Source organism: Homalodisca vitripennis, chromosome 1 (genome assembly GCF_021130785.1).
Source record: "Homalodisca vitripennis isolate AUS2020 chromosome 1, UT_GWSS_2.1, whole genome shotgun sequence".
Taxonomy (NCBI): domain Eukaryota; kingdom Metazoa; phylum Arthropoda; class Insecta; order Hemiptera; family Cicadellidae; genus Homalodisca; species Homalodisca vitripennis.
Genome location: NC_060207.1, coordinates 221943240 through 221970070, shown reverse-complemented (window position 1 = coordinate 221970070; position 26831 = coordinate 221943240). Strand labels below are relative to the sequence as shown.

General features: G+C 31.4%; 2 protein-coding genes across 2 annotated transcripts; one reads left to right on the top strand and one right to left on the bottom strand.

Moving 5' to 3' along the window:
• The first annotated feature begins 594 nt into the window (after positions 1 to 594).
• Positions 595 to 9822, top strand: LOC124353092 (ribonuclease H2 subunit A). The gene is made up of 6 exons (XM_046802911.1): positions 595 to 985; positions 2757 to 2955; positions 5246 to 5372; positions 5568 to 5757; positions 7700 to 7823; positions 9527 to 9822. Exons 1-6 carry the CDS (start codon positions 820 to 822, stop codon positions 9663 to 9665), a joined length of 945 nt encoding a protein of 314 aa, XP_046658867.1. The 5' UTR covers positions 595 to 819; the 3' UTR covers positions 9666 to 9822.
• A 1334-nt stretch (positions 9823 to 11156) lies between these two features.
• On the bottom strand, positions 11157 to 22646 carry LOC124353091. Its single transcript, XM_046802910.1, has 6 exons — positions 22497 to 22646; positions 18246 to 18377; positions 16095 to 16220; positions 14534 to 14674; positions 13009 to 13140; positions 11157 to 11262 (listed from the first exon to the last, which is right to left on the bottom strand). The coding sequence occupies exons 1-6, from the start codon at positions 22564 to 22566 to the stop codon at positions 11162 to 11164; spliced, it is 702 nt and encodes a 233-aa protein (XP_046658866.1). The 5' UTR covers positions 22567 to 22646; the 3' UTR covers positions 11157 to 11161.
• Positions 22647 to 26831: the final 4185 nt, after the last annotated feature.

The window sequence follows — 26831 nt, the reverse complement described above, 5'->3', positions numbered from 1 at the left end:
TCCGTCCTAGGGGTCTGTGGGTGTGGTGCTGGCATTGTGTGTGAGGAGTGTGAGTAAGACAAACTGCATATATATTATTTATTTCAAAAATATTCTTATTATATATTTATAAATTATTGTTATTAGGTATTAATTATAGTTTTTGGTTATTATTAAAGATGGAAGTTGTAGTATTATTTTGTGTCATGATTGTATACTTATATTTTTATTTATTTTTATTTAGAAGTATCATATTTATAATTTTTTTAGTGTTTAGATTATGTTTGATTTAATGTATTTAGTAAGGTATATTAGTGTCAATATTAATTTGGTTAATATTTGTCATGTTGTTTATTGTTCTGCTTATTGATCAGACAGGTTAAGTGTAAGAAAGGGCCATGAGGCCCTAACTTTGCCTGTTTAAATAAACAAATTTTCATTTCATTTTTCATTTCATTTCATTTCAACCATTAATTTTTTTAGTCTCCTGTTTACTTATTGTTCATATCTTATTGAATAGATAGCAAGTATTGAGAACAAATTTTGTACTCTATGTACACGACCATCCGGAAAGTATCATATGTTTATTTTCCCGCCACAAAAGCTCCTGTGCGTGTGTATGAACTGAACGAAAATAGTAAGGGAATAATAAACATAACCTTAGATTAAAAGCAAACTGTACATGAAAATTTATCTTTATTTTAGGCCCAGTCTAGTGATTAAATTGTAGCCTTTATCATTCCGTTCTTATTAATGTAATCAAGTGCGATATTAGCATAGTAAATCATAAAATCGTCATAGTTTAGTTGTCCACTATCTTTTTACTTGAATTGTTAAACAATGTCAACAACAGCTATTGAAATCGAAAAATTGGAACAAATTAAAACTAACCTTAAATGTAGTAATCATTCAGAGAATTTAATATTTAAATCACCAATTCCTAAAATTTGTTTGAAGGAACCATGCAAAATAGGTGTTGATGAAGCAGGAAGAGGACCTGTGCTAGGTAAGCAAACCATCACTATTCAATGTAGGCTAATTAACAATATAGACCATGTGGGTAGGATACGATAAGCGGACCCGGTTTTTTATATTGAAACTAGCAAACGATAATACTTACTTCCTTCTCGTAATCCATTGTTTCTTGGTTATTTGGAATTGCCCTGCCAAAAAGGTGGGAAAATCCTTTGCCTTTTTGTGCCTACTACAAACATGTCATACCCATGATTTATGATCTTCAGAAAAAATATATTTGTTTACTTGCTGCTTCAGTCCGGTACGTTCTCTAAGTGTCCAAGGTTCTTGCTAGCCTAGACATAAGGGTGTGCCACCCCCTGCCTGCTTTGAATGGAGAGACTGATTCAGAGCTGGCCTCCCTTCTTTTAGGGAAAATGAATTGCAATTAGTGCACTAAATTCTTCCTCGTCGATTTCGATAGGAGGCAGCCCCTACCCCCCCAAACTTACTCATCCAGAATGTTCAGTCACTCCTGAAGCAGTGCAAAGGTCCTTATAGGACTAGGTGCAATTTATAAGTTCTAAGAGAAAAACAAAAAAAGTTTTGCACTGTTTTTGATTTTTAAAATATTTAATAAATAAAAATTAGATACCGTAGTGTTTAATAATCATTAAATTATTACTTTTTAGATATGGAAATATAACTGAACAATACTCTAATAGGAAATACCTGTAATGTAATTCTGTTCAGTTTTTGGTTTTTTATTGTTCAGCAGTTTATCAGAAATATGAAATTCATTGTGGCCGTTTTTTATACTGCAGCTAATTGTGAGATAATTCATATGGTTGCTAAGAGGATACAATCAAAACGTGTTGTATTTTTGGAATTGTCAAAATTTCTTTTGTTTTATTATTTCATTTCAACGGTTTCCTATTTCAAAATGTAAAATTGTTAGCTTCTACCATATTGTACACTACAAACAATTAGATTCTTCAATTGTTTTTGTATCAGCCAACGGCTACAACAGCTGCCACGAACATAATCATATTTATTGTACGATTATTATTTCCTCACCATGATAGAAGTGATTATTGGGATTGTTTCAATGAATTATTACTTAAATGTAATTTATATAGACTCATTTATTTATATTACATAAATAATATAAATATTAACTTTTAAACATTTAAACAAAGAATAAATGTGCAGTAAATCATAAATTTATATGAAACATTTAAAATCATATATAAACTAAGTTCTGAAATGAGCTTATAATTTTGAATAGAAATTATAATTTAGAAATTAAATAGTAATTTGATTTGTTTCTTTACACACTTAAAACTAGGTATAAACCGTAATTCAGAGATGAAAATAATTAGAACAATTATTTACATTCTGAGGAATGTGTATCATTATGTTTTAGACCATATAAATTATGTATTTTTTAAATCACCATAAAATCCTAATATACAAAACAGAATTTCAGAGTAAATTTTTTCAGTTTTATATTATTCTTTTTGAAGCATTGAAAAATTATTGCAGTAAATATGTAATTTACGTGAACTAAGATATAATTTTAGGTTTTTTATGATTAAAATGATGTACAAAATATGTCTATTAACCTTTTATATTCATTTACATAACAGAAAATTTTTCCAGAAGGTCTGATCACAGGATAAAATTTTTTTGGTGTGCCATTCCAGGTGTGCACTATCTATTTATTAACTGATTACCAAGAAGCAGACTGGCCAGCTAGATTTATCAAATGGACATTGGTGTTCAAAAGAATAAAGTTCTAATTAAAAAGCAATTGTTTTCAGGGCCAATGGTGTACGGTGTGTCTTATTGCCCTGTCAGTATGGAAGAGGACTTGAAGAAACTAGAATGTGCGGATTCCAAGACACTTACAGAAAAGAAAAGGGAAGAAATATTTGAAACTTTGATTAAAGCAAATGAATTTATTGGATGGATGGTTGAAGTCATATCTCCAAATATTATATGCAACAGGATGTTGCAAAGGTAAGCATTTTCCTGTTTTGTTGAAAGTTAAAGTTCAGTCACTCCTGACTGATGGAATTTCACTTTGCTATCATCCCCTATAAGTGGTGAAATTCGTAGCAGTAAACACCACCTGAAAATAACCACTTTTTACATTAACAATAAAGTTTTTTGATGAATTTAATGGTGTCATTTTGTAGTGCATAAAACATCTATTAATAAAAACTCTGTTTTGATATTTATGTGTCTTTGATGCAATTTGGAGGTAGAAAAATACTGTACTAAATTTGTGAGTCTTGTCATTGTTTATTGTTTTGTGTTCGTAGTTTCTTTACATTTTCATTGTGAATAAATACTATTATATAGTAAAGCAGAAATTAGAAATTTTCGTAATAGAAAATTGGGTATTTATTTACAATACTGTGACCATGAAAAATTGACTTTTTTTCATGGTTTGGGCATTTATAGCCAAGTATTATTATCACAGGTGCATATAAACTGGGGGGAAAGTATATTATTGTATTATATTGATGCCTTTCGGGCATTATTGCGTTAAAAATGGAAAATAACCGACAAAATTTTGTCGAACAACACTTGGAGGGTTAAGGATCAGGGGCATCACGTGATCTGGGATTCGACTTTTGCAAGCTCGAGTTAATTTTTTTTTCTAAAAGAGCAAGCAGTGCGCAGCGGGCAGGCATCGTTGACAGAATTAACGTACTTGTCAGCATCATTTCAGTAAAATTGCCAGAGATACTGTCAAAAACAGAGTTTTCAAAAAATCGTAACTCCTTTGATTTTCGTTGCCGACGAATTTTTTCTTCACTATTGTTTTCAGGAAAAATTGTAGTTTTCAGGGGAAAAAAATGAACATACCTTTCTATGGTCACGTTATTGTAAATTGATACCGAAAATTGTATTCTAACTTTGTAGCCTAAATGTAATTTCTATTTAACATATGGAACCAAAACAATTGAATCTTTCTGGGGCAATAAGTATAATGGGTTTTGCTATATATGTTTGTTTAAATATTGCCAAATTAGATGTTATTTCTAAAATTTGGAATAAAGTAATACTAGTTTGGGAACATGAAAAATACAATTGTTCAATACAATATCTTACCAGAATAATACCAATTTTAAGGAACGTGTATGAAATAATTCCACTAAATTCTACATTTTCTAAAACTATTTCTGTCGGCATGCATACCCCTCTCCCTCTTACAAAATATAAAGTAAAATAATATTTTTCATGACAAAAAAGTTATATTTATAAAAATTTATAAATTTTGGTAAAAAGATTTATGTATGACGACGATGTACATATAACCAAATGACTAATTTGATTAAATACCGTTGTAAAAACAAGAAGTGTCCTGCCATTAGTATTGCAAGTTTGAGACAGTGAATTGTTGATTTGATGGATAAAATTAACATTGAAATTTAGTATCAGACTAATAAAATTATTTTTTTTTATTGTTGAAATTAGGAAAATGTTAAATTTTTAAAACTATGTGCAATCTCTTAAACATAAAAATGTTACTGTACATAAAATGTATTAAAATTTAACCATGAGATGGGTTTTTAGTTCTAGAGTTAAAAAACTTTGTTTATTCTTTAAATTGAGTTTTTTCAAAATATTTATATTTTTTTAAAACTAATAATAAAAACAGAAACTGTTTTATCTCTTATTCAAATTCACGGTATAACATCTTTCCATATAAGTTTGTAATTAATATTTTGGGATATTAATAATTAATTAAAATAAGAAATTCATGAGACATTGCCAATTATTAAATGCTGCCACCACTTTGACGTAAATTTATGGTTTTAATTAAATTTAAGTTAAAGTGTAACATCCCTTAATTCTCACGTTTAATTAATTTCATAATCTAATTCTAATGTATGGAAGTTGTTTCTAGGTATAGTAAGTTGTATCTACGTACGGTATATAAATTAATACTTATGAGTAATTTTTATTGTAAAATCTTAAACAACATTTTTATATTAAAAAACCTCAATATGTACTATACCTTATATTCCATCATTTTGTTTAAAGAAAATTAGCTGTATCTATGATTCTTTTAAATAAATACAATAACAGACACATATATTGTTGGTTAGTTATTGTTTTACAGATGATAGAATTTTATATACTCTCACAACTCCAATAATTACACGCACAATCAGTTAAGGATTTTTTGTACGATTTAGTAATATATAAACAAACACTTGTAGTTTTATTAATTGCATACTTATAATAATTAATAAATGAAACAGAATATTTTCATTGAATTCATTTTCTTTTTCAGACAAAAATATTCTCTCAACCAAGTATCTCAGGACTCAGCTGTAGGATTGATCCAAGCAGCTTTAGACGCAGGTGTAAACGTGACTGAAGTCTACGTCGATACAGTTGGAATGCCAGAAAAATATCAGGTCAGTGTTGTGACTTCTCGAGTTGCACAAATTCGGCACCTTCCTGTTATTTAATATGCCATAAGCTTTGTTTAAAGGAATTAATGAAAACCTCTGACACTATTGTTTTGCAGAAATGTGTATACGAAGTAGTCTTTGTCAACAATTAATTATATACTTATAGTCATTACTTGAAGTTGAATTTGTTGTTGACAGGAAAAACTGTCAAAGATATTCCCCCAGCTGAATATTACCGTGGCAAAGAAAGCTGACTCCTTGTTTGCAATCGTAAGCGCGGCAAGTATATGCGCCAAAGTGTCCAGGGATATCGCTGTGCAGAACTGGGTGTTCTCCGAGAAAATTGATCTTCCTGAGGATATATCCTGGGGGAGTGGTTATCCGGGAGGTATGTTCATTGGCTACTAATTTTGTAGTTTGCTAATCTTAACCTGTATACTCTATTGTTAGATTGATATCTGCTTTATCTGCAAGCTACACAGTCAACGGTACTTATTTTTTATTTATTTAAGCATATTTCTTTAATTTCTTTGAGAATATCCAAGCATTACAATTTAGTTTAAACTTTTCTTATTTAAAATGATTGCGGAGCTTTTCATTAGTTTTAATATTTATTTACAGATCAGTTTGTTTAAAATGAATTTTATTTTATATCAGGTTTTAAAGCTCATAAATCATGCTTTAATAAAAATATGCATTTATTTCAATACCATCATTGGTTTTTTAAAATCACTGATAGTTTACCCATGGCTTCCCATGCAATTTTGTAGGTTTTATGAGCACATCTGGTTCGAGTGAATTATATTTCTGACACCCAAGTTGAGCCATACATACAACTCTTTTCAATAATAAAACAAAACTTTTTTAAATACTAGTAATGTGTGGTTATATATTTATACAGCAACCAATTTATTTGGTTTATCAGGGTTTGTACTCTTAGCACATATAATTATGTGGTTCTTATAAATCAGCTGTAATTATAAAAATCTGAATAGTAATTATTAAGGAAATCAATTTTTGTACTTATAGGTGAAAATCATTTTTGGAACATCAATCGACAATAAGTCAGTTGTATTGAACATTTAAACAACATTGGTACCAACTTTCAAGACCAAATTATAAGTTTCAACATGACCCGGCCAGACACCAATTATTGCAACACAAGTATGCTACACATCTCTATAGACCATATGCAAAGTTTCAGACCTTTGTCATAGTCCGGACCAAAATAATTGTATAAAGAGTTAAAAGAAGTTCACATATATCAATCACTGGTCTATTTTAATGGTACCAACTGGCACATATTTGTGCCACTGGTCTGTGGTGAAAAGAGTGACACAGTTGTGTTCCAGCTGGACTAATTTAAAGGATAATATTTTGTAGTGTGAGAGGAAATGTGTTAAACACAATTGTGTCATATAGCCGTGTCAGAAGCTTGGTCAGTTATTTGCCACTATTTTTTCCAAATAACACTACATTATAAAATCTGATTTAGGTTTGTTTCTTATTGCTGGCATTTTTAGTCATAAATCGTCTTTATTGCACAATATACTTGGGCAGTAATTAATTGCACATGTATATGGGTGTATACCGATACTTGTTCTTTTTTTGAAACTGTTAATAAATTTTGTACCGTTTATTTCAGTGTATCAGATATTGTAAATGAGTTATTATAATCCTTCATTATTTACAATTTTGAAACTACTACTCACTGATAGATGGTTTAGACATGTGGCGATCTTTTTTTAGTTAATATTTGTATTTAATGTGTAGAGAATTTTGTAGTGCACATTTTGTACCACAGTTCTCTCACGTCATTATCACAACTTATGTTGTAGGGGTGTGAAGTGCCGGAGAAAGTATCACAACTCAGGAATGGATGTTACAGTAATTTTAATATGGTCTTTCCACTCTCCGTTATATTCTGTACGTTATGACAAAATGTTTAAAATAAACTTAAAACAAAATGGGTTATTTCTATAACCAAATATATTATGTTTCTCCATTATAGTACTATTATTTTAAAATACAAAGAAACTGAATAAAAAGTATTAGAATATATTGAATTGAGATTAGAATTTGTGATATTTGTGTGAATTGATAGTATTGCGATTAGAGATTTGGATTCGGTCCACCTTAAAATAACTGTTATTTACTATAATTAATTGCAAAATTTATCAGTAGTTAAAATCTTAGTTACTACAACCGGTAAATAGTAAAAGAATATAACTGTGATCTATTTTCCAGAAAGGTTTGGTGATCTTTTAGAAAAATACTTCATTTCAACTGAAAGGAAGTGTTTATTGGTATTCTTTATGTTGCTTTTGCAGATCCGGAGACGATAAAATTCCTAAAGAACAACATCGATCCAGTGTTTGGCTTCCCTCAACTCGTCCGGTTCAGCTGGTCCACGGCTCAGAAATTGTTGGACCAACATGCAGTTGCGGTTGACTGGTCAGTGCACTTTTTTGAAACCTTACATAGCTTCTAAAAAAATGTTAGTTACTTATCTTTTTATAACCGAAAATAAAAATGATTTTTATCCAGCCTGTTTTAGGCAGTTGAGCAATAAGGCAGAGTTCTGGCCAAAATAATTTTAATTTCGGCATAGTTTTGTTTTGCCCCAAATAACAAATCATAAAAATGAGTTAATTTTAATTGGCCTATGCCATATTCTCCTTGAAAAAATAAACAACAATTTTCTTTCACTTAAGAAATATATCCTATTATCTGATGTATTTAAAGGCTGTTTCAGATTGTATTTAAAAACTGTAATCAATGTTTCCAATATCGCTAAACTACAGTGACTTTACATGAATAGAGTTAACTCATTCTTCTAATATTTATTGGTAGGTGTGGTAGTAAAACTGTTCACTACTTATAATGGGTAACACTCAACCTGTTTATCATGTGTAAGATTTGAACTTACATTGTTGTTTCTATCAGCTCTGCCAACATACACTTACAAATAATTTAAATATTTATGTTTGATAGAATATTTTTGAAGAATATATTTATAGGTGTTTTATGTATGTACACATTAAATCATTTATTTTAAATAGATTAATTTTATGTAACAATAACAAACTTAAAACTTTTAATATAATTTGATAACAATTTGATTTGCAGTCATATAAGTCAGTACTTTCTGAATGCTTTGAGTGCCGGTCGTTATCAAACTTAAAACTTTTAATATAATTTGATAACAATTTGATTTGCAGTCATATAAGTCAGTACTTTCTGAATGCTTTAAGTGCTGGTCGCTAACAAACTTAAAACTTTTAATATAATTTGATAACAATTTGATTTGCAGTCATATAAGTCAGTACTTTCTGAATGCTTTGAGTGCTGGTCGCAAATTACATGCCTCTTTATGGATTGCTGATAATTTTTAATGATTTTCAAACGCTGTTAATACCTCAACAACTTTACTAACTTTCTAAAAACATATAAAAATTTGTAAATACCTGTGTCTAATGTTTTCTTTTTTATGTTTATTGTAGAATTATTGAATTACATTAGTAAAAAAAGTTTTTTGCCACATGATATAAAGAAAAGAAAATCACTTTGCAAATGTTTTATTACAAACAATCTAAACTAAACATATTTACATTAATTTTACAATATTTCAATTGAGCATAGCAACTGTCAATTGATGATTATCGTACTGTACAGTACTACTCTTCTTAGTATAGAACACTTTAAATCGCGTTTTTGCTTAGTGGAGCAGTATTTTGTAAAATAAGCCAACAGCTTTTGCTTTATAAAAAATCATATCAATACATCGCATGCATTCTGGCATGATTTGTGTTCTGTTTGATAGGCGTCTGCAGTATAATTCAGTCGAAAACGTCAATCACGTCAAACTAACCCTGTTCCTCCAGACTTTTTTCATTTCTTAAAACTAAAGGAGTTACGCTCTAAGTGCTATATGGATTTTCTGAGTAATGGTTTGTTGAAAATCGCTATAAAACAGTCAAAAGTTGCATATTTCAGGATCAATAGCACTCAAAATTGTTGATGGTTATTATTTTATTTTGATATCTTTTGCGTCGATGTTTCCAACTTCTCTTCTATATAAGGAATAATGATGAAACTCACTCTCTCCGATGAGTTTAGTATGTGCACCCCATACTTACCCCTTGTCATCTCCCCAGGTCAGATGAGGAGGAAGAAGATAGTGTTGTCAAGAACAATACTGCCATCACCACATTCTTCAGACCCTCTACTAAGACCGCTAGAAGCAAACATTCCTTCTTTGTCGACAGAGGCTTGAAAAACATGCAGGAGTTTTAAATTCAATGTGATACATTAAGTTTGCCCAAAGTTGTTTTTGTTGAATGTGAAATGAATTGATTGTTAGGTCTATTTAATATACTTGAATGATTGTTTTCATTTGCACTGACGATAAAAGGTTTTTTTATGAAATAAAGGTAGAATATTTTTACAAAAAGTGTTTTAATTTAAATGAATTAGGTGACCTTGTACTGTTAATCGTTCTTTTGTTGACCAAACATGTCCTCGCATAATAATTTCTTGTAAAACACTCAATCAATGTATAAATATGATTTATGTACCACTGGATTGGGGAAGAGATTGGGAGTGCCGATGGCCGAGCAGTCTAAGACGTTAGACTTAGAATCTGAGTTAGAGATAGCGCAGGTTCGAATCCTGTCTATGAGCCTTGCATTGTTTATCAGTACAATCAACATTCTACTGTATCGACTCTCCTCCTTATTCTGTTTGATAAGATCCTCGCACAGGCCGATGGCCCATGAGGACGGGCAGAATAAGGCTTAAAAGGGGAAAGAAATGAGGTAACTAGGCCTCATGATGTCGCAGACTTGACTCCTGAAATCTGAAGACATGTTCGTCTGAAGGGATCCAAAAATAATCGGCGATAAAGAATGAATAAGTTCAAATCGAACTCTTTCCATCGTTTCGACACAGAGACACCAAGACTACAAAATATAGTGTAACTTCTAAACAAACACTACTTGTTATTATTATACTACCTATTAGATTAGGTAAGGAAGCATTTTTCAAGATGTTTGTCGTCAACTGGGTCATCAACAGATCTATTTCTCAAGAATAAAGCATTATCACCTGATTCTGATGTGTTCATATCTCATTTCAATATCATCTGTGACTGTTTCATCACGATAAATAGTTACAACAATAAAACAAAACAAACAGCGCGATGCACAATTAAACTTTGTAACACGTGATGTCATAGTTGTCTGAAAATCCACAAGATAGCAGCACAAACTCGTTGCCTCCTTCTATCATCATACTCACAAAGTACGCATATTTCCACTTTGAGTGCTCCACATGCTTAATAGACCAAAATAAAAACAAATAACAAATTGAGGTCATAAATTTCTAAACACGTGACTCACCGTCTGGAAACATTTTAGAATGTCTATAACTGTTAAAGGGGTTAAAAGGAGATAGACAGTATGAAAATAAAGATAGTGAAAACATGGAAGTTACAATTTCAGTCTATTTGATTGGCTGATGCTGATAACAAATGGTTAATTCAAATTGTCAGCAGGTGCCCTGGAATCCAAAAACACAACTCAAAAAGTACCCATGAGTCACTGGAGCGATGAAACATCACAAAAGGTTCTGTACTTAAAAATTGTGCTAGTTTGAAGTTGGGTTAAATAAATAATAAATTTTAAATATAAATCCCATCAATCAAGTTTATAAATTTAATTTTTCAGTCAGGTAAATACATATTACCTGAATTTTGGATGTAATTTTCAAGGTCACAGAATATACAAGTGTTATTAAATGAATGATTTATTGTACAGTACAAAAGGTATGAATATGAAAGTGAGATTGGCCAGTAGAATAAAGACTGTTGGTAGAGTCGTAACTCCAGCTGATCCTAAAACAAAAAAAATAGAGAGTAATATTTGGAATGGTACATCGGTAATACAATTCTGATCGTATTATTAATAAGGTATATTATTATTCCGACTCTGTTATTTTTTCAATGTACAATTTTCCAATTGCTAACTTTTCAAGGGCTGCCAATGTTTTGAAATATTATTATAATTCTGTTTGTTGTGACCTTTTGTGTGTAAATACCAACACCTAGACCATCTTTTGATTGACTTGATGTAGTCTAAAAAATGGCTGAGACAAATTTGTTATATTCTAGTTAGTGTGTTACTATACTACTAAGTTTTTTATGGCAGTGATGTTGGATCTTCCCTTTCAGGAATCTATGTTGATATTTTGTTAGCAGTTTTTGCTCTTGTGCCTTAGATTTGTTGTCAGAGTTGTTTATGTGTTCATTTGCAGCTGCTTGTCTAAGTTCTTGAAGTTTTGTCATAAGCTTTCTTTTTCTGTTTTATTATGTCCATATCGAGTTTATTTTCTTTTAGCTCATATTTGTATAAGCAGGTCAAAAAATCGTCTTTTAGCGTGTTTACTTCGCGGTCATATTGGAACAAGTTTTGGCCTGCCTCTTGGCCTTGGTTTTGAAAGAGGACAACGAATATCTAAAGCTCTCCTTATAATAGCTTTGTTTTCGACATTTCTAGATGGGTGCAGACTGACAGATTGGTTTTTTCCAAAAACGTGATGCACATTTCTTTTATTCAGAATAAAATTTGAAACAATGATATATTTTTTAATTTTATTGCTATATAAAAAAAACTACTATACCTCATAAATTGAAAAAAAATAAAACTGATTTTACTCTACCAGTCAACGAGACTATCTCTCTAAATGAAAAATTGTGTTATTTTTTCTTTACCTCATAAAGCTTGTTTTTCTAATAAAAATTATGTATAATCCCTGATATTTGTACACATTTTTCTATTTGAAATGTAATTTAAAAAAAAAAACCATGTCAAAAGTTTTAAAATGGGCCCGCACTTTAAAATGATATCAATAGCATTTGGAGGGTTAAATCTACCTCTAAGCATTTAAAAAAAAATTGTTTATATATACCTAGATTAAACTGCCTCCATCATAGCAAAAATTGTGAATCTCCAGATGGCGCTACTTTCAAAGTAACTATTTCTAAACGCACAAATACATTGTATATGCATAATTTCTTAAATTACAGGTCACCTATAACTGTAAAATAGTTATCATTTTCCATATTTTGTTCTTTTTTTTCTTTTGAGGCTGCTCTCCCCTACACTTCATCAATCCTCCCTTTGGCCGACTTGAGGTGAATGCAAAGCCTAACCAATAAGACTACCAAAAACCTAAAAAAAACCTTGGGATCAGATAGTGTATTAAAATAAATAATGAATGTATAACTGCTATAGCTATAATAATGCTAAAATTGTTTACATGGATACACAATGTACAAAATATAAAATGTCTAAACACCAATATCTATTAAAGATCTTCATTAATGTCTCTCCAGTAAATATTATTCTTATATAGTTCTTTTCTTTTATGGCTCCTTTGTTGGTTAAACTGTGTTCAGAGACATTTTCCAAATGTGGCAGCAGAATTAGATGATCTTTCCTCCAATAACTCCAAAAATTACTTACTGTGAAAGCATGCTTGTTTTTAAAAGTATATTATATGTAACTGTGACAATTTTATTAAGAACCAGATGTTGCAAGGTTAGTGTAAAAGTTTTTGACACTTTTCAAATTGAACATACTTTTGCATTTGTGGTACTCGTCGATGTAGTAACCTGTGACACATTGGCATTTCTGTCCCACACACTCCACAACGTTGGTGTAGTCAGGTCCGATGTAGCACTCACTGGAGTTGCCGCAGAACTCGTTAAGATCTGCAATTAAAAAAAAACATTCATTTTAGCTTTTTTGAGATGGGTATTTTGTTGTAAGTTTTCACAGTTGGTATGTATTGATTTTTTTTAAATCAATTCTCAAAAATATAATGATGTCATGAATTAGATGTTATATGTATTTTAGGGGACACTCCTGACAAATTCTTATGCTACTCGTGGCTCACTCGTTTTCCTACCTTTAAAGGTCATTGCAAAGTGAGTTAAAAAGCGAATTTCAGCCTCTTCGAAATTTTGAATACCATTTTAAAACAAGCATGAGATGATGCTTCAGAACCAAGAGCAGTTTGGAGATGTACAACGCACTCCTCTTGAAAAACCCTAACTTTAAAATCATAGAAAACTGTAGTCTGAAAATGTTATCTTGATAACTCCTTGACGTCAAGGTATTGAACTTTCTGAACAGATGACATGATCACACTGATGAACCAAATTTGCTGCCAGATGCTCAGAAAATCAGATAAGAATGATAAGATTATGGCAGTGTTCACTGTCTGTCAGTGTCTCAAAACATTCAGAGTGATACAGATGAAATTCAAACAATAATACAACAGTTTTGAAAATTCAACCTTTAAGTTAAGACAAAATTGAATGGACAATTCAATTTCTTTATAGGTAACTGACTAAATTTAACCCTTTTAGCACCAAGAGCCCTATATATAGGCTCTCAACATTTTCATTCAGTATACAACCATTTATTGACTAATATCAACAAAATTAGTACGTATTCATGCATTTTTTGTAAAATGCACTATAGCAAGGAGCAATGCATAGACATTGATCTAATATTCAAACAAAATAACAATATACACAAAAATGTTTTTTCTAATGATACATGTGTTTTTATGGTAAAATTCAGTTTTGTACTTTGTTACTAATAAATATATAAATCTGTAAATTATTTAATTGTATTATTTTACCAAATTTTCACAGGTCTTTCTCAATTAAATATATTTTTACGCTATAATACAGAGGTTTATTGAGTAAATATTTTGTTGAAGCATTTATTGAACTCTTAATTTAAAAAAAGAAAATGGAAAAAGTATCTAACTTTTAAAGGTATACAATTTTAACAGATTAACATTTCAAGAATTCTATTACATGTCATGGTTTTCCTATTAATAATGAACGAAATTAGACAAAAATCGTTTGTTTATCATAAAATTTTGCGAAATGAGAATGAATTATATCTATGTGAGTCATAATTTGTAAAATTGCTTTGACACTACTGCGACATACCCAGTGGCTCTACCGCGGGACAACCCACACCAGTAACTCTGGCGTTATATGACACGATCTGCCCAATATGCTTGGCGCTAAAAGGGTTAAAGGTGAGGTTTGTTCTAAAGACTTACAAAATTGTATCAGTTTTTACCTCTAGTTAAAAAACAGCGGCCATTTAAGAAGTGATGTCTCATCATACACTCGCAGCGGCCGGCATAGCAGTGGCTCTGGTCACCAAAACTCGCCTGGCACTGGTTGTCCAGCTGGCACAGTCCCTTTATATCCGGCACACCTGGGAGTATGACCAGTAACATGTAGAGATTATACTGGTAGTGTGTGAAATGTGGTCAGCAACATACAGTGGGTGACAAAATAACCGTAAGCTTTATTTTTCACATTAAATGTCTCCACACTCTGAATAACAAGTGATGATGGACATGGCAGTTGTGTAATACTACTGTAATTACGTTTCATTATAATCATTATTAAATTTAGAATAAATACATGCGTGTTTTTTTTTTCCTGTGAATGGACAGCAATTTATTATGATAACAAATTAATAAATTGTAATTTAGTGAATTCCTTGTTTAACTGTAATAATTATAGTAATAAAATAAAATAAATAATTAAATACACTGTTCAAAACAACAAATAAATGACATGTGATGCATAATATTTCATTTAAGATGTTACAACCTATATAATATGAAAATGTAATAATACAAATAAGTTAAAACCAAATTAGCAAGTTATAAAATAAAACATTACAAACAACTCTGTTTCAACTACGTTAATAATAATAATAATAATAGTGAATAAATAACGGTTTATAGTAACTTCGGTTAGGTATTCATTTGTTTCAAACAATGTTTTGAATTAATATGTTATGTGTTTCATTTGAAATTTCATGATTTCATGTATGTTTTATTCCATTTTGGTTGTATACACAGTGTTTGCATTTGTAAGCACTTTGAGAATGGTACACAAAAAGTATTTGCTCTTTCAAGAATTTTAGTCATTGTGAAGCTACTAATTTATTCAATGTCAATAAATAGACATCCTTAATGTCTGTTGAAAATCTTAACCTGCGTAATTCAATTTTTATACTATTTGTTTTTGAATATTATGTAAAGATAAATATGCCAAAACTACAAAAAAATAAAAATTATTTCAAATTTTTTTGAATAACGTTTTCCACTTTATATTTGATGAAAAAAACTGTAATTAGGTTTCATTTTACAAGACCTAAATTTGTGTGTAGCAATTTCCTATGAAGTATTCATATATAAACAGTTTATACGTTTTAGATCCAAAAACGTATCTAAAACGTACGTGTTCTATTTGTTCTTTACTTAAAAAATCCAAATATTTGAACAATAATTTTAAGTGGAAATTTACCGTATTTAATGAAAGATTGTTTTGTGAATGTAAAAACCCTGTACATTCTGCTGTAAATGACTTCATACGAAATAACTCAAAAACATGACCGCCCATCAATAAATAAAAGTAATGTTTACCCAAATTTACGAAGTCATACTAAATATCTGTATTATAATCAGCATTTATTTTTATAATATCAGACATAACTAATGTTTACTAAAAATAACAAAATACTGTTTATTATTGAATCTGTGAAGGAAAGTGGGCAAAAGAAAATATTTCAAGCCTAACAAGTTTTCCAACTCTAGGAAATAAGGAACAAACCAACTTACGAGCCAAACATTGTGCTCCTGTTGCGTCTGGAACGAAGTTCATCTGACACTGGCAGACGTCCTGTCGACATTCTGACTGGGGCAGTGTCATGCAGTCGAAATTTGTGTGACATCTAGCTCCAACGGCTGTAACAGTAATAAAATAACCCAAATTTAGATGATCACTTCACTGTAATATATTTGCTCTGGACAACTCTACAATGTTTTGTAATGATACAGCCAAGCAGCAATCTTCATTTGAAATATTTTACTGAAACTATTGTCATGTTTCATTGCTACTACTTGGTCTGGGATAAAACTATACGGTGATAATGTTACTATTCTTAAATGTGTTGTTTAATTTTATTACTTTTGTAAAAGAAGTAATTAAGTGCGTAAAGCGTTGACGTAAAAAGAATTTGGGGGGTAGGGGAGGATGAATCTAATTGAAAACCACGTCACACTGCATGATAGGCCTAATTTAAAGTAAAATATTGAACTGCTATATTTCAAAGAAGATGGATTGCTGTTACACAAATACTTTATTTATTTTTAGTGCTCTTTGGAGGGGAAGGGGGTTTATACCCCTCATTCTCGACTTAGTTATGCCACTGGTCTTAAGAACAGTAATTAATAAATAGTTTTGGGCAAAAATACTTGCATACCAGAAATATGTGGTATATTCTGCATTTTCTGTACAGAGTGGGCAAAAAGTACGTACCCACTACTTGCTTAAATGAAAAACAATTGGAATTAAATTTTTTTAAATCAACTGTATTAAAATAATATTATTTTAACTTACTATTACTTATTATTATTTCAAGATTGGGCTTCCACAAGTCTGTGTGCATCCCATCATATTGAATGCACAGGTTTATTCGGTGCCGTGTTCATTTATTCATCTTTTTAAGCAAATCTGATGGAATTATTGTAAAGGAAGCATGAACTACTTCCTTCAACTGAATCAATGCATGTATCGATGTTTCCGCACCTCGTCCTTTAATAATACCCCAGAGTGCATTGTCCGGTGTGGTGAGGTCTGAGGTATTTTAGAGGTCAGGACAATTGTGCAGGGGTATTTATCCAATCCTTGACCAATCCAGTGGTTAGAACAAATTTCATTAAGGCAACCTCAAACTGTCAATGCAAAATGCAGTGGAGCACAGTCCAGTTGGAAAGTAATGGTTTCCACTAATCCTCTGGCTCTCATTGTGGAACAAACACTCGTTCAGCATTCTCAGATAAGTTTACCGACTTAAAGACCCATTACAAAAATTAAGGCCAAACAGATGTTTACCTATCACTCCTGCCCAAATCATCATATGTGGTGGATTGTTCTCGACTTTCTCGTAAAAGGGAGGATACCCAAACCGCACAACAAAGTTGTTCTTAAGTTGATTCAAAGTTTTTCCACTTCTTGTGGACGTTCATGAACCCAAACACAAGCCAACAGACGCTGGTTACTTGTGAATATACTTGTATCCGCTATTGTTCCCTATAACACTGGCAGACTGGTAGCTTGATTTTGGCTGTAACTGTCAACCCATTCCATCTCCCCTCCACCTCTTTTGCTCCTAACAGTTCAGTTTGCCCCTCCACCAATATTACTCCCAACCACCACTTGATACTTGCTGAAAAAACTTGTGATGCGCTGGATAATGCTTGTACCATTGGGTACAGACTTTTTGCCCACCCTGTAGAAGCATTTATATCAAATCAAATCTCGAATCTTCCGTGTTACTAATGGACAGGAATCATTTTCATGTTCTACCACATAACTGCTGTGAAATCTTTATGCCAATTAATTGGTAAACAATGATTCATTTCGACAAGAAGATAGTCTTGCATTGTCTGTCCATTGTGATGGTCAACTATTGAGGCTAAGAGGGAAATAGAAGTGCCCAAACCGAAGTGAGTTCTTTGTTGTATGAGCTTTGATGTCATGGGCACTAGTACCAGCAGAGAGAAAAATTGGAGGTAGTCAACTAAAGTAAAGAAATATCATGATTTTTTTAAGGTATACTTGACAATTTCAACTCTTTATTACATACTAAGAAAGATAAGGAGCACTAGCTCTTGAAGAATTATGATGTTTTACAAGTTAATAAATTCTTTTAAAAGAAAAAAATCGCTATTGAAAAATGTAAAATGATTTTCACACTAGTCACTTACTAGCAAGACAAGTAATGCCATCTGGTGATGGCTGGAACCCTATCCGGCACTGGCAGACTTGCTGGTTACGGCAGTACGAGTGATCAGCAATGCAATCCTCATCGTAATCACAAGAGGCTCCCAGGTCATAACCTGCAAGTACATTGAGTTTCATACTAAAATGCCTCTCTACGGGACAATTAATGGCATCAGGTGTTGGCTGGAACCTTATCCGGTGCTGGCAGACTTGCTGGTTACGGCAGTAAAAGTGGTCAGCAATACAGTCCTCATCGTAATCACAAGAGGCTTCCAGGTCATAATCTGCAAGTACACTGAGTTTTATATTAAAATGCCTCTCTAAGGGACAAGTAATGACATCGGGTGTTGGCTGGAACCCTATCCGGCGCTGGCAGACTTGCTGGTTACGGCAGTAAAAGTGGTCAGCAATACAGTCCTCATCGTAATCACAAGAGGCTTCCAGGTCATAACCTGCAAGTACATTGAGTTTTTATATTGAAATGCCTCTCTAAGGGACAACATCGGGTGTTGGCTGGAACCCTTGGCACTGGCAGACTTGCTTGTTATAGTACCTGGAGAGACAAGAAACTCTACTTATATCTAAAAACTAATAATGGTTGTTATGTTTGAGATACATTTGGGGTAGAACTTGTTTTTCACCAGTATTTTTCAATATCACTATTTAGTAACATGGTGCTTTGATGTTCACTGAGTAAAAAACTTATTTGTTTCTACAGCAAAATAATAAATGTGCCAATATACGGCAAGTACTTTCTCCATTTACGTGTGTTAAAAACCTCATACCCGTATTTTGTTGTTTTCAAGCCACTGAAGTTTGAGAAAATTCTTTTACTAAAGTGTTATTTGGGTAACCAGGGAGTCAATTATATGCAAAATTTGCACTCTTTTCTTGAAAAAGTACAATTTTCATGCAGATGTAATTTATACTATTTTTAATTAATTATTGGGTTTTAAATAGTGAAAATGTAACCAAAATTATAATAGTTCATTTGAAAAAATAAGCTTTTTTATTTAAGAAACCTGAAAGAATCAAAATAATGTCAAATTTTCTTACTTGTATCATTTGGCTACACTAAGATCAATCCGAGGTTGAACAAACAGATGTAAAAGAACATTTCAAACTTATAAGTGGATGTAAATAAATACATACAATTTATTTTAAGTTGCAGACTGTTATTAGGAACAAGATCACCATATTGAAGATGAGGACTATAAAATACTAGATGATACCTAATGAATATAAAATTAAAATATTCCTCAACAAACTCACCTTTCAGTATATAGTCACAAGCTTCCTCAGATGAATCTGCAATAAAAGAATTGTCCTTCCATACCTTTTTTTTGTACAAAATCTTCATGTTTAACATGTATTTTGTTATGTGTGATCCCTTGAACATTATTTATATTGATTTCCTCTTTATTATTGTAACCTCTTCCTTTGAGCAGGCATCAACCGTGATGAATTACCAAAATCTCTTCAGTTAAACTGGTGTTAAAAATTACAGTTTTAAATAGTAGTTATAAAATTAAACGCCTAATTAACGTGACAAATGTTGAATTTGTTGAACCGTCCCGGTCAAGAATCAAAGTTAAATAGTAATTTGATAATAATTTTTTCATGTAATTGTAAAATTTTATACTAATAAACAGTACACTTTTACCTAAATTTAGTGTTAATATGATCACAAGTTTCTGAATTATAAGTTTTCAAAGTTGGAAGTTTTTTTGACTTGTGTCAAAAGAGTCAAAAGTTTTACACCTTTATTCATTCTTACCAATATCAAAACATGAAGTTATTACAGTATTTGCAAATAATTTGCTTCATAGATCTAAATGCAGAAATAAACAAACTAAATTTTAATGTAATTTTAGTTTGTGGTTAACATTCAAACTCAGGTATCTGTACTTTTTGATCCGTGAATAGAATACACAAAAGACCAACAACCTTCAACATCGTATTAAGTTTGTGAAAGTGTGAAACACAAAAAAAATTCTGATTAAAAACTATTATAAAAGTACTGTATAAATACAAAACAAAAAAAAAAGTCATAAAGTACAGTACCTATATCAAAAGTGTATCTACTTTTACCATTACAATGCGGAAAACCAGAACACATAAGTTTTTATTATAATTATTGTTTATGTTATTCAGAAATTTAAATTCTTCATTCTATTTTATATATTTGTTCTATACTATCCCTGAGTATTCTGGCTTCCGAGCCTGGGATTTTGTCCCTTCCTGTCATTGAATTTGGAAGTATTCCTCAGAAGAAAATGAGCCCGTCCACTTTTTGGTTTTCAGAACGATGCTGTGATGGTAAAAACTACACAGATTTGTTTTCAGAGAGGACTTTTTTGGAACTATTCTTCTTTGGAATCTGGTGATGGATGACATCATAATGCAAGTGAACTAAAGCGGATTATTTTCTAATGATATGAAGATGATTTGATGATCCTGGTTGTTGGTAAATACAATGATACATTTACAGACCTGATAAACGAATTTCTTGGAACAAACGGTATACAAGGATTGGCCATTATTTACATATCTACCGGTTGTTGTACCCATCACATGAAGGAGAACATAATAGGAAAATATTGAATCCTTAACATTACAAAGGGTGAATATGTACAATGCTGGTAGAGATGAAGTATCTTGGTGTTCATTGGGGAACACATTGCAATAGAGTAATATAATTGAAGTATCCACTTATTGCAATCAAACGATTGGTGGAGGAGATGCAGAAGTTGAAACCTAAGTTACTGCACTGGCTCTATACTACTGAGGTTAGACCTGAAAAATTACGCATGGAACTGATGTGTGATGATAAGCTAAGATTGAATCTCAAAAAATGGTAAGGAGCATGCAGACGCTTGCAGATTTTGTCAGTCTGGATGTAGTGACCTGGTACAACGATGGACTTCTTTCTGAATCACCTTCAAGTTGACTTAAAATAAATAAATAAAATTTGCGTTTATCAGTAATAGACAGTTTCCCAGAACAACTGAAGTCAATTGATGGTCTTACTAAACATTAAGAAAAAGATAAAATTATAATATAAGGAAACACAATTAAAGCTTAATACTCTATTTATTTATAAAATAAATAGAATATTTATTTAATAAATAAATAAATATACTCACTTATAATCTAATGTTACGTAAAATCTTATAATAAAATCGATATCACTATATTAAGAGTGGTCATATTTTTTTAAATTCCTTAGGGAAAAATTTTGCAAACCTGCGTGTTATGATAATGACCTAGGAAAAATCTATTGTATTCTCTATCAGAATTTCAGCCAAATTGATTGGTGATTGGTTTAGCTTCAGCCAATTACAGTAAAGCTCCATCTCCTTCACTTTCCGTGGTATACATTACTGGTTCTGCCAGTTTTGGTTTAACCTTATTGACTGAAGATAATTCTCTGCAGTGGGGCCAACACATCTCAAAATTGTAATTGTATTAGAAATTTGTAAACAAGATGTAAACTGGAAAATTTAAGATTAGAGCCATAAAAGAGAATGTTTAACTTATCAAACAATTAATTTCTGAGCTTGAGACTAGCATCAGAGAATATGCTCCTCAATCATATGGTTAGTCTTGTATTATTTTTTACTATCAACAGCACGACAGCTTGTTTTCCACACTTAATGTTACCTGTGCATAAATAGCAATGTTAATTTTCAGGATTCAGGCAGAAATGGCATTAAATGATTTCAAGGTAGTTTTGTCAGCTGAGACCATAAAACGTCATTAATAACTTGAAATGTACATTTTGTTTGATGTATAGTAGATCATAGTCATTTTAACAATGAAGTAGGTTAAAATGTGTTGATTTTCATATTGTAATAATTGCTTATTATAAATCAAATGTGCTAATTTTAGGCAAACTGATTCTGACCTGAAAGAAGTCCCTAATAATCGCCTTTGTGTACTATTATCTGTTGCAATGCAAAGTGATTAGTCAAACAAAACAAAATAGTAGTTGATGTGTGTCAAATTCTCTTAAATTGTACTGTCTTGCGTAAGGATACTAGTTTTTACTACCTTTAATTACAGGCAGGTCGTGAGAATCTCTTGTTTCATTTGATTTCAAAATGATTCGGATTATAAACATTCTTCTCTTCAATTCGCCACTCAATAACTATTTAAAAACAAAAATATAATGTGTTCTGATACATAGTCATAAAGTTACCTTAAAACTTGTTACCTTACAAATAGTTAGTTACCTAAAACTTGAGGTACGGCATTGGAGAGGAAATTAATTATGCTTATTGTCAGAAAAACAAAACTTAACATTTTTCAAAAGCACTGAACAAATGAGCAAACCATGCTGTTGAGTTTAGAGACTCATCTGCTGTGGCTAAACTTTTGTTATCAGGCAGAGATAAGTGTTATCACCTCAGCCACACCTGATCTCTCTTCTTTTTTTATCAAACCTGTTCTAGTTTCGTTTTCTAGTTCAGTAGTGGGATCAAATAATAAAAAGTAGTAAATTGCAGCTGTATTACACATTTTTACCATTCAGTTTTGTTTGGAATGAATAGCAATTTAATTTTTTTTAATTAACTTCATTATGCATTGAAATAATGTTCCAAACTGAAGAAACCCATTTCAACATGCATAGAGAAGATTAATTGGTTTCTTAACCATATCAGCAAAATATATATTTTTGAGGATGATTTTCAGGATTAGAATTTTACCATACTTATTTTAGTTGCCATTTTTACAAAAACTAATATTGCTGATTATTTTATTTGTTTTATAAGTGGAAAATATCTCGATCTGGTTTAAGTTAGAAGATTGGCTTGAGCAATAAATAAAATTTGTTTACAACAGTATTCAAAACAAACTCATCTATACACCATTTTTAGTTGCATTACATAACTTCAATCATGTTATTTCCAAATTATTAACAAATTTAGTGCAGAGTTATTTCCATTTTATGCACAGATTTTCAAAAGGTTTTGTTTAAATTGATATTTCTCCACTTCAAAGTTCTCACGTGAAAACAATGATTTAATCTAGATCACCTTAAAAACTTGTAACAAAATGCCAGTTTGGAGAACATTGCGATACTATATTATTTCAATAACATTTTTCATGTGTGTTCTTTATATAAATGATTATTTACATTTTGAATTTCGAGCAAATTATATTATTTAACTACCAGTATAATATACTTATGGCTATAAAATATATAAATTGTATATGTGAGTTACATATGACAAATATTAATAGTATTGATATCAAAATGTAACATAGCCATATTAGTCTGGATCCATTATACTTTAGATTAATAATAATTAAGAATAGATAGGTACATTAAATTATTGCAAAGATGATATGGTGATAGTAGGCTACCATTATTGAATTATGATAATAATTCCTTAAAACATAAAATATTACTTATAATATATAAAATGATCACGGCATTAGTTTTGGTTGGTACATTTATATTATATATAGTTCACTACAGAAAACATAATTTGTACCATTCAGTCCTCTTTAAACGTACTACAGATGGATCAGATTTTCATTTTTAGACCCAATAAGGATAATTGGCATTAAAATTTTAAATATCAATAAGTTTAAAATATTGAGTAAAATAAACACGATAGCCCACATCTTGAAATTCTCTATTCTTAAAGCATATACTTACCTTTCTAATTAAAATACTAGGAATATTAATGCATTTGATTTTCAATGTAAAAAAATCACAAAATATTTTCTGGATATTTTAATCAAAAACTTTCGAATAAGATTTTAATCTTGGACTTTATTTTGTCAGTAGTTTTTGGACTCTAAGATAAGCACATTTTAATTGAATAATGACCTTGAAATAAAGGTTTCAAAGTGGATACATGGTTTTAACCTAAATTCAAAATTCTATAGCTTTGGTCTAAATGGGGTTCACAAGTTGAAATTTATTTGAGGGCCTTATAGTGTAGTAATTTACTAATTTCATTCTATTTCTAATCAAATATATTTGGACTCGAGCTTAAGGATTTTGTTATTATTTTCATGATGCTATAATTTTATGTAGGACTAATCTATCATTGGTGATTTTTATCATGAATTAAAAAAAAACTCAAGTCCTAAATACAACATCTTTATATTCAGTTTTTGGCAAGGACAGTGTAATTCTAGTAATAGAATATTAATTTTAAAACATCATTTCCTATATAAGAAACACACACAATAGATGGAACATACAGATAAATTTGTAGTGTGTAATGTTGTGAAGAATCTAGTTATTTATTTAGGTCTCTAAGGTGAACCAGATGCAAGAAAATTGCACTTATATTGAAACTAAAATAAGAAAACATACTCAATGCTTTAATACTGCAAATTGATAGGGAAAAAATCATAATTAACTTTCATGTTTTTACCCCGATGCAGAAAATATGTGCATACATAAGCTAAAAAGACTACTTTGGTCAAAAACATCTACTTCCATTGCTTGTGTTCTGCTTCCGGTATAAGAGGAAGAGTGTGCAATCCCTTTGTGTTTCCACTACAGTAAAAATGCCATACACAATGTCAAACTTTTAGGGAGTGCCGATGGCCGAGCGGTCTGTCGTTGGACTTTGAGTCTGAGTTAGAGATAACGCAGGTTCAAATCCTGTCTGTAACCGTTGCAGTTTTTATCAGTACCATCAACCTCGTACTGTATCGACTCTACACTTTATTCTGTTTGATAAGATCCTCGCACAGACCAGTGGCCTATGAGGACGGACAGAATAAGGCTTAAAAGGGGATCGGCCTTTCTTTTTTTAAACAAAAAAAAAAACAATAAGGGAGCCAACCAGTTTCAAGGACTTTACGTGCAAACATTCATAGCTTTGTTCATTAAGGTGGTTTTTATAGCGTTTAAATTATATTTACGATGCACTAAATGGTTTATTCGTCACTATTGCAGTATAAAGTAAAAATTAGATAGCGACTTTTTTTATGCAATCTGCATTACACTACTGATCAAGAACTGATATTTCAAATTTTCTAAAATTTAAATGTAAATAAATGTTTCTGCCTCTTTGGTGAACTGCAGCTGAAATTGTGTACAGCTGTTTATTGTCATTAACTTTGGATTACGTTTCGTACATTTTATAAAAATGTTTGTATACAAAATCTGCCTAAAATCTACTGTCATATGTCATTTTCTTTGTATACTTGACGTGTATGAAGATCTGTCTCATCTACTGCATTGCTGTGGGTTCCATGAACTAATTAACAAACTCCTCCGTAAACTAGAGGATATAGTAACGGCTCTCTAATTGAGAGGTCAAGGGTTCAAATCCCTGGGAGGTCCCAGCAGACAGGAATAACAGACAAAGTGGCCCCAACAATCCAGCATAGCCAAGAGCTGAGGCTTAACAGATGTAAAGCTAGCGAACTCTCTAATCTGATATGAATGACTGTCCTTTCTAGGAATAACCCCGAATCAGATTACAGATATAATAAAAATTCCTAACGTTTGCCAAGTATATTGGAAATGCCAGGATAATAATATTCATTCATACATATTTCTATTATATTCGAAAAAGACGTTGTTACCAAATAATTGAATGTACGATAAAATTGTCATTTGATATAACCCAAGTAGGCTGTGATGCGCTATTTGTCCGCCGTGCAGCGCTGCTGGGCCGATCAAACAACTGGCCTGGAATTAATTTGGATGCAAGAACGTAGCCAGCGAGAGGGGGGCCCTGACCCCCCAAAATTTCAAATTTTTCAATTACTTTTGTAATAAACTATTGTCATTATTTAAATAATTCAGTATTACTGACATGTACTGCTGAAAGTTTATTCTCAACAAAGAAACAGGTCAAGAACTTTTTAAGGAACAAAATGGAGCCTTACTCTCTGTCCACTACGGGAAAATATCAGTTGTCTGGACCCCCCTCAGATTTTTTCCTGGCTACGTTCTTGTTTCGATGGAAAGTAATTAAAATCTTTATGTTTATATTTGAGATATTAAAGCCCTTGAAAAGTAAAATGTGATTTAATTGTAAAGTTATTTGTAGAAGTACATTGTCAGAAAGGTTAAATTATTGCGTATTTCCTTGTATCGTTTCGATAAGCCTGGTCTCTCTAGAATCTCCCGCTGAATAGCCTATAATTTACAGCTGAATTGCGGAGCTTCAACTTTGAACAGTTGTGGTATCCACTAATACAATGAAAGTCAAGTAAAATACGCATTCTTGCTTAGAATTAACGTGAACATAATAATAACATGAAAGGAATCTTTACATAAATTAACACTGACAGGAAATGTGGCATTCGTAGGTAACAAAATGTATTTGTTTAATAGGCTATACATCGTTTTCCATTAACATTCCGGTTCACTAAGAAGTGCTTTTAGTTATAATTTTGATGTAGAAATTTTGAAGAAATCAATGCAGTGTTAAACCGGTGATTCATCACGAGCTAATCAATGATTTATAAGAAAGTGGGTGATTCGTCTATAAAGTTCAAGAGCAGTCAGGGCCGGCTATAGCGAAGTGTGGCCGCGGCGGGATCCGCTCTTATGGTCGGGGGGGGGCGCACAAAAATAAAAGTAT

Bases quoted from the DNA above. Each gene is read 5' to 3' on its own strand.
- LOC124353092 (XM_046802911.1), top strand. From the start codon at position 820: ATGTCAACAACAGCTATTGAAATCGAAAAATTGGAACAAATTAAAACT. The intron at 5,373-5,567 runs GTCAGTGTTGTG...TGTTGTTGACAG, and splicing joins GAATGCCAGAAAAATATCAG to GAAAAACTGTCAAAGATATT. The intron at 7,824-9,526 runs GTCAGTGCACTT...TCATCTCCCCAG, and splicing joins CATGCAGTTGCGGTTGACTG to GTCAGATGAGGAGGAAGAAG.
- LOC124353091 (XM_046802910.1), bottom strand. From the start codon at position 22,566: ATGTTAAGTTTTGTTTTTCTGACAATAAGCATAATTAATTTCCTCTCC. The intron at 14,675-16,094 runs GTAAGTTGGTTT...TCATACTCCCAG, and splicing joins AGGAGCACAATGTTTGGCTC to GTGTGCCGGATATAAAGGGA. The intron at 13,141-14,533 runs GTAAAAACTGAT...TTTTAATTGCAG, and splicing joins CCGCTGTTTTTTAACTAGAG to ATCTTAACGAGTTCTGCGGC.